The 13,130-nt window shown below is 40.5% G+C and overlaps 1 protein-coding gene across 1 annotated transcript in view; it reads left to right on the top strand.

Moving 5' to 3' along the window:
- The first annotated feature begins 9,049 nt into the window (after positions 1-9,049).
- Positions 9,050-13,130, top strand: part of LOC130908082 (potassium channel subfamily K member 2-like) — a 35,642-nt gene continuing 31,561 nt past the window's right edge. Inside the window, exon 1 of the mRNA XM_057823702.1 lies at positions 9,050-9,350. Within this exon, the coding sequence (XP_057679685.1) occupies position 9,350 (1 nt within the window). The 5' untranslated portion in view covers positions 9,050-9,349. The remainder of the gene's footprint in view (positions 9,351-13,130) is intronic.

Genomic DNA, 13,130 nt, shown 5'->3' with positions numbered 1-13,130 from the left:
GGTAGAAATTCTATGCTGTGGTCCCACTCCCCCAAGCCAAGCACCCCCACACACACACACACACACACACACAATCCCATCACGGTGCTGGGTAATGGCTGCCAGCCGGGAACCTGGCAGCCACAGTAATAGGGTGGAAGGTGGGTCCCACATTTTTTCCCTATGGCGTGGCTCCTGGGGCATGGCCTCCCCTCTGCCTGGGCTGCTGACCGCGGGAGTGGGGGGAGGTTGGGGCTCCGACCTTGCGCCGCCCCGTGGCAGCTCCTCGACATTCTTCCGCCTCTGCCTTCCCCTTTCTTCTCCGACTGGGTATCCCCCCTGTGCTCCGTCGCGGGTCGCTGGCTGGGCGCCGGTGTATCGGCTGGTTGTTGCCTGCTCCGGCGGGGGACCCTGCCCCGGGCTTGGTGGGCCGCTGGGGGTCCTGTGGCGTGCTGTGCCGGTTGGGGGTCTGCGGCTGTGGCTCGTAGGCCAATTGGGCCGACGGGGGTGGGGGTGGATGTGGGGTTGGTGGTGCATCCCCTCCTGCCATCCCTGAGGGCCGGTTGATGGGTGCGCAGGTGGCCCGGGAGACCACCCTGGATCCCGGGGGTGGGGTGGGGGGTGATGATGGATCCTTTGCTGGGCTGCGGGAGGAGGGATGGGCTGCGCAAAACACCTGGCGTGTCGGCTGGGGGGCTGCGGCGGCGGTTCGTGGCCCGGGTGGGCGGACGGGGTTGGGGACGGGCGTAGGGTTGGTGGTGCATCCCCTCTTGCCATCCCCGAGGGCCGGTAGATGGGCGCGCGGGTGGCCCGAGGGACCACCCTGGATTCCGGGTGGGGGGGGCTCCTTTGCTGGACTGCAGGAGGAGGGATGGGCTGCGCTGCCCCCCCCCCCCAGGGCACGCCCTCCCTCGCCGGGCTGGCTGGGTGGGGACCGTGGCCCTGTGTCGTCTCCGCTCGTCTGCGTGGCTGCTGCGTGCCCGGCGGAACCCGCATGCGGCTGGATGTTATTGGGCGTGCTCGGGCGGGGGGTCCAGGTGCCGGGATTGGTGACTGGGCGGCGTAGGGTCGGTCGCCAACGGGCTTACACTCACTAGGGATTCACACGATTACTGGGTTCTAAATCACAGAGATGATTTGTGTACACTCTACCCCTTTCTATCACTTAGCTTATAGACTCCCCCACCTTCTTCCCCCTCTTTCCCTGGTCAACAGGCCCCCCACAGGGTGTCAACCGGAAATACATTTAGCTGACGATAGCACCAACATATTAGTAGTTAGTGTAGTAGGCGTTCAATGTATTTCTTGTTGTTGTTTGTGTCACAAAGGGAGTATGTCAGACTCTCAATGTGAAACATTAAAACTGTTCAGACTAGCCGGGCACTTAGACTTCCATTCTCCGTGTCAAACAGCTGAACAGGACAGGTTAAAAAAAAATAAAAATAAAAATACATATATTACATGTTTTAATTATTTTTGATTGTTTTATAATTATAAATTTGTATATGAATACAGCAGTCCTTTATTTTGAAAGTTCAATAAGATTTGTTTCTGACAGGATATGTTAAAACTCATTCACTGCCACTGATTACATAGTAGCAAAGGGATGCTTTTTCAGCATTGTCCTTTGAAAAGGCGTCATCAAATATTTACAAAAAGAAGTCACTGGCTTTTGTGAGATACTGTTCTCTATAAGAAAATGGCCTTCCCGCTTAGATGTCAGTGTCACCTTTCCTGCCATAAGTGCATCTTAGCAACAGGGGGGTTTATAAGGATAAATGTGAGGGGGTGGTGGTGGTGGTCACAAGGACCTGACTGAGAGGACAAACGCATCTGCTGAGTTATGAGACCAGCCGATGCGGTTACATGATCTTGTGCTTTACGTGGTAACACCAGGCTTCTCCATGTGTTTACTGTTGCCTGCAGTCTGCATTATTAGTAGTATTTTTTATTAATTTGATGGGGAAAAAATTATATGATTTGTTTAGTTTTGTCACACCCACGCTGAAATGCAGTGACCGTTCAGGAAGTAGTCACACCCCCGATTTTTCACCCCTCCATTAGTCACTGTGGCTTTCTGCTCATATCATTTGAATTCATTTTTTCCCCTCATTAATTTCCGCCCACTTCCTTATAATGACAAAACAAATACAAATAGATTGACTCATTGGCTGCCATTGATGGTAAAGCAAATACAAATATATACAGTTTATACAGTGAAGAAAAAAGTACTTGAACACACCGCTATTTTGCAAATTTTCCTACGTAGAAATCATGGAGGAGTCCGAAATTTTCATCGTAGGTCCATGTCCACTGTGAGCAGTGGCGGAGTTGGCAATTTTAGGGCCTAATATCCAGGGGCCTTCTTCATGGGTCAGGGGTAGGGTTGTTCCGATTTTTTTTGCTCCCGATCCGATCCCAATCGTTTTAGTTTGAGTATCTGCCGATCCCGATATTTCCCGATCCGACTGCTTTTTTTTTTTGCTCCCGATTCAATTCCAATCATTCCCGATCATTTTTCCCGATCATATACATTTTGCAATGCATTAAGAAAAAAATGAATAAAACTCGGACGAATATATACATTCAGCATACAGTACATAAGTCCTGTATTTGTTTATTATGAAAATAAATCCTCAAGATGGCATTTACATTATTAACATTATTTCTGTGAGAGGGATTCACGGATAGAAAGACTTGTAATTCTTAAAGGATAAATATGACTTTGTATATTGTGACTAAATATTGCCATCTAGTGTTTTGTTGAGCTTTCAGTAAATGATACTGTAGCCATTTAACTGTTCTGCCCAAATGCATGATAGGAAGTGCAACCATGACTGTGAGTAGTGGTACCAATTGATATATCTTCTCTGCGTTGGGAAATAAAAAAGGGTGTTAAGAAAAAGATCAACTACCACCTTTCTTCCCCACATTGCTTCCCACGATATTTCTAATTGTTGAGTGAGGGATTGTAAGGCTTTAGCCAATTAAAAAAAGGTTCCAAAGGCTGCCAAAATTCACTCTTACTCAATTTACGCTGCCTTTTAGCTCTATATATAGGTAAAACGGCGCTATTACAGATTGAACGCGACAATGGGTGAGTGGGTCGTGCAGCGCATGGGTTAATTGCATTAAATATTTTAACGTGATAAATTTAAATAAAATTTAATTACCGCCGTTAACGGGATAAATTTGATAACCCTACCTTAAGCCTAAACTAAAGACTCTGGATGAGTGTAACATATTATGTCTGCAACGTTAAATACAATTAGAAAACGATTTAATTAAAAAATATTTATATTAAAAAAGGCATGTCCGATATTTTTTTGCCGATTCCGATACTTTGAAAATGACGTGTTTGGTCGGCACATCTCTAGTCAGGGGTTAAAAAGGTGAGAAGGGTGTGGAGGAATTATGTTCCGGTACACTAGGGCTGTCCTAAACGACAAATTTACTCCTGATTAGTCAGCTGACTAGTTTTACGATTAGTCGACTAATCTAATAATTTTTTTTTTTTTTTAAATAATTTAGCATTGACTTTTTTGTTGAGCTTATTAGTTCACAAAACCATTTTGGAACACTTAAATTCTTTATTGAAGTACAAATAATCATGTAAATAACAATAATTAATCACGAATAAACAATGAGGTTAAATGCTGATAGCATTTACTAGTGCAAAAGAATGGAAAGTAAACAGATTTTGCCTTTCCAACATTATTCAAAACAATTCTTAAAAAGTGCAAGTTCTCCCACTTGAAATTATTAGAGAGGCCTGTCATTGTCAATATGGGTAAACCTCAACCATGAGAGACAGATTGTGGAAATAAAAAAAAACAGAAAATCATATTGTTTGATTTTTAAAGAATTTACTTGCAAATCATGGTGGAAACTAAGTATTTGGTCAATACCAAAAGTTCATCTCAATACTTTGTTATGTACCCTTTGTTGGCAATAACGGAGGCCAAACGTTTTCTGTAACTCTTCACAAGCTTTCCACACACTGTTGCTGGTATTTTGACCCATTCCTCCATGCAGATCTCCTCTAAAGCAGTGATGTTTTGGGGATGTCGTTGGGCAACACGGACTTTCAACTCCCTCCACAGATTTTCTATGGGGTTGAGATCTGGAGACTGGCTAGGCCACACCAGGACCTTGAAATGCTTCTTACGAAGCCACTCTTTTGTTGCCCTGGCTGTGTGTTTGGGATCATTGTCATGCTGAAAGACCCAACCACTTCAATGCCCTTGCTGATGGAAGGAGATTTCAAAATTTCTCAAAATCTCCCAATACATGGCCCCATTCATTCTTTCCTTTACACGGATCAGTCGTCCTGGTCCCTTTACAGAAAAACAGCCCCAAAGCATGATGTTTCCACCCCCATACTTCACAGTGGGTATGGTGTTCTTCGGATGCAATTCAGTATTCTTTCTCCTCCAAACACGAGAACCTGTCTTTCTACCAAAAAGTTCTATTTTGGTTTCATCTGACCATAGCACATTCTCTCAGTGCTCTTCTGGATCATCCAAATGCTCTCTAGCGAAGCGCAGACGGGCCTGGACGTGTACTTTCCTCAGCAGGGGGACACGTCTGGCAGTGCTGGTGGCGCATTGTGTTACTGATAGTAGCCTTTGTTACTGTAGTCCCAGCTCTCTGTAGGTCATTCACTAGGTCCTCCCGTGTGGTTCTGGGATTTTCGCTCAAGGTTCTTATCATTTTGACGCCACGGGGTGTGGAGGGAGTTGAAAGTCCGTGTTGTCCAACGAAAGCCCCAAACCATCACTGCTCTAGAGGAGATCTGCATGAAGGAATGGGCCAAAATACCAGCAACAGTGTGTGAAAAGCTTGTGAAGAGTTACAGAAAACATTTGGCCTCCGTTATTGCCAACAAAGGGTACATAACAAAGTATTGAGATGAACTTTTGGTATTGGCCAAATACTTATTTTCCACCATGATTTGCAAATAAATTCTTTAAAAATAAACAATGTGATTTTCTGTTTTTTTCCCACATTCTGTCTCTCATGGTTGAGGTTTACCCATGTTGACAATTACAGGCATCTCTAATATTTTCAAGTGGGAGAACTTGCACAATTAGTGGTTGACTAAATACTTATTTGCCTCACTGTATATACAGAGTGTTCCAAAATTGTTGACCCCATTCTAAATGCCCATATCTCAGAAACTACTTGATGGATCTCAATGTAACTAAATACACTTTATGTTGAAGGTCATAGGTTTTATTGGTTAAATTTACAAAGAAAAGTACAAATATTTGTTGGTTCTATGAGAGATTTTCATCAATGTTCAATATGAGCGCCGCCTGGAATGTGCCTTATCAAAATGCCTTTTCTTTTGAAATAAACAGCATTTCAAGATAGAAATGCCAAATGTTACACACAAAAACTTGAAATGTTTCTACACAAGCTGTGTTTCAGGTGAGAGCTGTTTTGGGCGAGTGAGTTTTTAAAAAATATGTGCATTTGATTCATATCACAGCACTACGTCTCATAATATTCCGAAAAGTAAGTTAAGTAGTAATTAGGGCTGTCAAACGATTACAATTTTTAATCGAGTTAATTACAGCTTAAAAATGAATTAATCGTAATTAATCGCAATTCAAACCATCTATAAAATATGCCATATTTTTCTGTAAATTATTGTTGGAATGGAAAGATGAGACAAGATGGATATATACATTCAACATACGGTACATAAGTACTGTATTTGTTTATTATAACAATAAATCAACAAGATGGCATTAACATTATTAACATTCTCTTAAAGTGATCCATGAATAGAAAGACTTGTAGTTCTTAAAAGATAAATGTTAGTACAAGTTATAGAAATTTTATATTAAAACCCCTCTGAATGTTTTCGTTTTATTAAAATTTGTAAAATTTTCAATCAAAAAAATAAACTAGTAGCTCGCCATTGTTGATGTCAATAATTACACCATGCTCACTCATGGTACTAACTCATAAAATCAGTTGGACCCAAGCGCCAGCAGAAGGCGCCAAACACCAAAAAACAAGTAAGAAGCAGGCATTACAGTGTACTGTCCATCTGTTTGAGCAGGGCATGTGCGATAATTGCGTCAAATATTTTAACGTAATTAATTTAAAAAATTAATTACCGCCCGTTAACGCGATAATTTTGACAGCCCTAGTAGTAATATTAAAACTTCGCCATGCTGTAATCATTCATATTATGTAAAGTTTATTTATACAACCCAACAATACAAATATAGGCATAGACACCCAATCTATTTGAACTTTCAAGTTAAAATGGCAGTTCTAATGAATTGGACGTTTATCGCTGTAAATAGCAAAGAATGAGATAAGAATAAGGCCGTAGGTTTGGTCTCAACATTGGCAGGGACGATATAACAGCATAACCTGCATGTACACTTTTTGCTAGGGACGGGACATTAATAAGACCAAACAGATTGGGTGAACGGGGTCAGGTCAGGTCAAATTTAAATTTCAATATTTAAACATTACTCAAATAATATTAAAATACACAATAAATACAAACTTGTTAATAATCTCTTAACTATCAGGTTAACCTCAACCATGAGAGACAGAATGTGGGGAAAAAAACTGAAAATCACATGTGTGATTTTTAAAGAATTTATTTCCAAATTAGAGTGGACAATAAGTATTTGGTCACCTACAAAAAAGCAAGATTTCTGGCTGTCAAAGAGGTCTAACTTCTTCTAACGAGGTCTAACGAGGCTCCACTCGTTACCTGTATTAATGGCACCTGTTTTATCTCATTATCGGTATAAAAGACACCTGTCCACAACCTCAGTCAGTCACACTCCAAACTCCAGTATGGCCAATACCAAACTTGACAAAATTGTAGACTTGCACCAGGCTGGGAAGACTAAATCTGCAATAGGTAAAACGCTTGGTGTAAAGAAATCAACTGTGGGAGCAATTATTAGAAAATGGAACACGTACAAGACCACTGATAATATCCCTCAATCTGGGGCTCCATGCAAGATCTCACCCCGTGGCATCAAAATGATAACAAGAACGGTGAGCAAAAATCCAAGAACCACACGGGGGGACCTAGTGAATGACCTACAGAGAGCTTGGACCGCAGTAACAAAGGCTACTATCAGTAACACATTGCGCCGCCAGGAACTCAAATCCTGCACTACCAGACATGTCCCCATGCTGAAGCCAGTATACGTCCAGGCCCGTCTGCGGTTCGCTAGAGAGCATTTAGATGATCCAGAAGAGGACTTGGAGAATATGTTATGGTCAGATGAAACCAAAATAGAACTTTTTGGTAGAAACACAGGTTCTTGTGTTTGGAGGAGAAAGAATACTGAATTGCTTTCGAAGAACACCATACCCACTGTGAAGCATTGGGGTGGAAACTTCATGAGTTGGGGCTGTTTTTCTGCAAAGGGACCAGGACGACTGATCTGTGTAAAGGAAAGAATGAATGGGGCCGCATATCGAGAGATTTTGAGTGAAAATCTCCTTCCATCAGCAAGGGCATTGAAGATGAGACGTGGCTGGGTCTTTCAGCATGACAATGATCTCAAACACACAGCCAGGGCAACAAAGGAGTGGCTTCGTAAGAAGCATTTCAAGGTCCTGGAGTGGCCTAGCCAGTCTCCAGATCTCAACCCCATAGAAAATCTGTGGAGGGAGTTGAAAGTCCGTGTTGCCCAACGAAGCCCCAAAACATCACTGCTGTAGAGGAGATCTGCATGGAGGAATGGGCCAAAATATCAGCAACAGTGTGTGAAAAGCTTGTGAAGACTTACAGAAAACGTTTCTTGCCAACAAAGGGTACATAACAAAGTATTGAGATTAATTTCTGGTAAAGACCAAATACTTATTTTCCACCATGATTTACAAATAAATTCTTTAAAAATCAAACAATGTGATTTTCTGTTTTGTTTTTTTTCCCACATTCTGTCTCTCATGGTTGAGGTTTACCAATGTTGACAATTACAGGCCTCTCTAATATTTAGTTGACTAAATACTTATTTGCCCCACTGTATACAGTAACTGAAAAATATATAATATATAAACCTCTTAGTCTGCGAATAACAAAAATAAATAAAAATTCAGCCTTCCTTCTGGTAAGACAGTATTGCGTTTATTCACAAGCACAGCTAAACGCAACAAAAAATGAAAGCTCCTTTGGGCTGCTTTAAAAGCACATAAATAAAATAAAAATGAAAATTGGGGAGAAAGGGATAAACCTCGGTTCACTACATTCCCCACAGTTGAATTAACGTTAACAGTCGAAAATACATAGAGGAGGACACTTCTCTCTATGCAACTTCCTACTCAAGTTTTGCTGGTTAGCAAATTCCCACAGTTCAATGTACTTTAACGCTGATACAGGTCTGACTTTCATTAGCAAATTTAGTGGTGTGTTCCCCACCTTCACAACACTGACGTCTTTTTACATTAAATACAGTGGCTGTTGCTGGCCGAAAAACAACCTTCTAATATCCCTCCTCTTTGAAGGGGGCGGAGGAGGTGGCATGGGGGCTGGGGCTATAAGTGTGTGTGGGGGGGTCAAGTCATCAGCCAATCAAACATGCATTTGAGGAGGGAAAAATGGACTGGCACACTCAGCAGTGAAAAGGGGTAAATGTAAGTCTGATCATAAAATAGAGAAACATAATTCACTTAAAAATGGTAGGGTCAATTCTATCCTTACAACATATGGGGTGACAATCTAAATTACCTATATAACTTTATAACTGAAGTCACAAGAGCGATTGAATGATGGCTTCTAGCCCCTCCCAGTTTGAATAGATTGGATGTCTATCGCCGTCAATGGCAGAGAATGAGTTAAAAGGCGTAATATTGTTGCATAATTCTGTATGTCAGGTGTATATGTACTACCCTAACCTAATTGAGTGTTCCTTGTTTTGTAGTTTTTCCCAGTATTTCTCCATAATAGTGTTTGAATGCATGGATTTCTCTCTCTCTCTCTCTCGCTCAAGCTCTCTCACTGTTTCTCTCCTCCTCTCTCGCTCTCAAAGCAAGCACGCACACCAACCATCATTTGACTCTGGCTCAGAAGGCTGCAAAAGTGCTTCAGCGGAAGCTCCAGCAGGGCTTCCCAACACCTGGATGGATCGGACGGAGGAGGTTTCCCCCCCTGGACGCGTCTAAGCAGGTGCAGAACGCCATGTCTCGTCCGGATTTCTCCCTCCGCCGGAGACGACGCGCCATAGGGGCCATGTGGAGCGCGCCCACGTCCGTCACGGGAGGTGAAAATCATCAACAACTCCAGTGAGGAAGAGGAAGGTGGCGGCGGGGAGGGGGGCAGCACTTTGTTGGAGATAATATCTGTCGAGGAGGCAACCAAGAAGAGAGGAGATGGTAGAGAAGTAAGTGCAAGAAATGATTTCTCAGCGAGATGCAATCACTTGCCTGTTTTTAAAAGCATCAAATTGAAGGAATGAGTGCAGGAAAAAAATTGTATTGTATTTCAAGATTTGAAGTTTTTATCCAGCTGTTTGAATTCATATGAAGAGCAATCCGACAATATAAAATGGAATATATACGTGCTATATTTTTATTTCAACGGCAATAATATAACATTGTTTGGTTGTTGATACAATTGTTTTAGTTATATATTTTTTTAGATATTTGTTATATATATACTGTATATATATATTTTTTTTTACATGGCATTCGCTGTTTTTTTGTATTATTTTATTCGTATTGGTTGAATCATTGATTCATAAATGGTAAATGGTGTTATACTTATATAGCTCTTTTCCACCTTTCAAGGCGCTCAAAGCGCTTTACACTATCTCGCCATCCACCTACTGGTGACAATTTCATTTAGATTTTTATTCCTTTTTATATTATTTGATTATTTTTCGACTATATCTTTTTTGTTACAAGTATTTAATTTTCTTCCATTTTAAAAACAATTCCAGATATATTTTTTTTCTTAGTGCATATCATTTTTGCGTTATTTTATTGCTGTTGTTGCTGTTATCATCTCCATCCATTACGTTTTTTTTTTTCTTTTTTTTTTTTTCATAAATTTAGTCTATTTTTGCCTGCGTGGGTTCTCTCCAGGTACTTTGGCTTCCTCCCACATCCCAAAAACGTACACACCGTAGGTGTTAGTGCGGCGTGAACGGTTGTTTGTCACTGTGCACTCTGTTGTTAGCCGGGAAACAGTCTCATCTGACCAAAGCACACGGTCCCAGCTGAAGCCTGGGACCGTGTGTATTTTTGTGTGTGACCAAGATTGAGCTTTTTGGCAACAAACACTCTTGGCAACAAACACAAAGTGGGTCTGGCGTGCCACGAAAGATGCGCATGCTGAAAAGCACCTCATACCCACTGTGAAGTATGGGGGTGGGTCAGTGATGCTGTTTCGCTTCCAAAGGCTCTGGGAACCTTGTTAGGGTACATGGCATCATGAATGCTTTGAAATACCTGGACATTTTTTAAATCAAAATCTGTTGCCCCCTGCCCGAAAGCTGAAGATGGGTCGTCACTGGGTCTTTCAGCAAGACAATGACCCTAAACATATGGCCAAATCTACACAGAAATGGTTCACCAGACACAAAATCAAGCTCCTCCCATGGCCATCTCAGTCCCCAGACCTTGTTTTGTTGGCAAAAGGTGGTTGTACAAAGTATTAACACCAGGGGTGCTAATGATTGTGACACGCATTATTTGATGTCAAATAATTTTTTTCTTTATGTGGAATTTTTTTCCCACTGAATGAATGCACTTGAATTGAAGGTTGGATTTTTTCTCTTTTTTTCTATTAATGTCCCATATTATTTGAATTAAAAAATATATATTAGAAGCCAAAAAACACATCTTTTTCAGGGGTGCCAATAATTATGGAGGGCACTGTATATACACACTCATATATATATATATATATATATATATATATGTATTAGGGCTGTCAAAATTATCGCGTCAACGCGCGGTAATTAATTTTTTAAATTAATCACGTTAAAGTATTTGACGCAATTAACGCACATGTCCCGCTCAGACAGTATTCTGCCTTTTGGTAAGTTTTACAGCAAGGCTTTTTGTGCTGTCTAACAGCGAACTCTTGTGGTCGCTTTGCGACATGGTTTATTGTTTTCTTGCCAGTTCAATATGGCTGCACGACGTCTCGGGCTGACGCCTACGTTGTAATGTTGTGCTTATATGATCCTTGGACAAGATTTGTCCGTAAGTATGGTTGTTGTAAAGACTGTACATATTATGTTAGTAAGCGAAATGTTATATTTTTTGTATGAGACGCTTTTTGTTTATGTTTAGTGAACCTGTATTGCGTGCTAAGCTAACGTTGTTGCTAATGCAATGCTTGTGTACTTTTTTTTTGTAGTTTTACGACGTTCTAAAGAGGACAATGGTTTGAGGCTATTTTACTAATAAATCAGATGAAAAAGGAAGAAGTCTGATTATTAAGGCGTCGTTCACTAGCTGTCTAGCTTTGGAAAAAGTAGACGCTTCGGAGTGAGGACAGCATAGACAGATTTAAATGACAGTAGAGTGAAATGCCCACTACAGTCCTTATGTACCGCTTGTTGAATGTATATATCCATCTTCTGTCTTATCTTTCCATTCCAACAATTTATTTTACAGAATATATATATATAATTTACTGAAAAATATGGCATATTTTATAGATGGTTTGAATTGCGATTAATTGCGATTAATTACGATTAATTAATTCATAAGCTGTAATTAACTCGATTAAAATTTTTAATCGTTTGACAGCCCTAATATATATATATATATATACATATATTTATACGTACATATATGGCGGAAAACACTCAGGTGACTTGAAGTTCCGCTCCGAGACCCCCAATTTGGTCAACTTTCAAAATTGTCCGATATGGATGTGTGATACGTGATTGGAAAGCTTAAAATCTCAATTTTCTGGGGGAAGAAACATTTTGAACAGGAGGGCATTTTTAAAAACAAAAATGTTTTTAAACAGCGAAACCCTATCTGGAGGTTGTCATGGACGCGAGGCAGGCAGGTGGTGTGGAAACAAATGCAGGGAAACAAAAAGCACATCAAGGCAGGTGGCAGTGAACTCAAAAAAACGTTTTAATAATAACTAACAAAATCACAAGGTACAACCAAAAGGACTAGGGATCAAAAAGGCAATGTTCAAACAAAACTTACTTAATAGGAGGGACGGTACACGAGGGCTTGGACAGGACTTGACTTCAACATTGACAATGACGCAACAAGGAGTGAAAAGAAACCGGAAGCTTATTTACACACACACAGACAAGGGGTAACGACACAACGAGGAACAGGTGAGCACAGGAGGATGCAGGTTGGAGATACACTAGGAGCAGGTACAACAGGTGAAATCAATGGACAATCACAGGGGCAAGTCACACTAGGAGAAAACAAACACAAACCTAACAGAGGTGAAAACAGGAAAATGCAGAATTAAAGACGCCATGACTTTAACGAGACATTATCGCGTACTTACCTTGTTTCGATCCAAAAACTCCATGCAGCATGTATCACTGAATGTCAAGACACAGCTGTGAATGGCCACAGCTGGATTTTTGGGGGATTTTATGGGTGAAACATGGTAATATAACAAGGGAAGAAATGCAGAAATCGCAGACTTTAAGGTGTGGTCGAGATCATATATTTACACTTTTAAACATTTTTTTAAAAAAAATTTATCATTTCAAAAATCGGAGAAGGTGCGACAGTAACAATAAAAATACAACTCAGCGATAGTTATGAGGTAGATATCCGTGACTTTTTTACAGACACCTTATTGTGATCATGACGTCATTTGTTTAAAAGTTTAAAATATGCGAGTGAATAATTTTTTAAAGTCATTTTTTTTTTTTTTTTTTTTTAACCAAAATGTTAGACATCAATTAATGATTCTAAGCTAAAAATGACAGACATTTTAAATAATAAATATAGGTAACACTTTATAATAACTATCCGTTTTACTAGTTAATAGATCATTAGTAAACTGTTGATAAATGATTTATTGTTGATTTGTGAAGTATTTGTTAACAGTTTGTTAAGCATTTACAGGGTGTTCCAATATGGTTGACCCCATTCTAAATGCCCATGCTAGTTGATGGATCTTAATAAAACTATATACACTTTATGTTGAAGGTCATAAG

This window comes from Corythoichthys intestinalis, chromosome 19 (genome assembly GCF_030265065.1).
Source record: "Corythoichthys intestinalis isolate RoL2023-P3 chromosome 19, ASM3026506v1, whole genome shotgun sequence".
Lineage (NCBI taxonomy): Eukaryota > Metazoa > Chordata > Actinopteri > Syngnathiformes > Syngnathidae > Corythoichthys > Corythoichthys intestinalis.
This window is presented reverse-complemented; position numbering and strand designations above follow the sequence as displayed.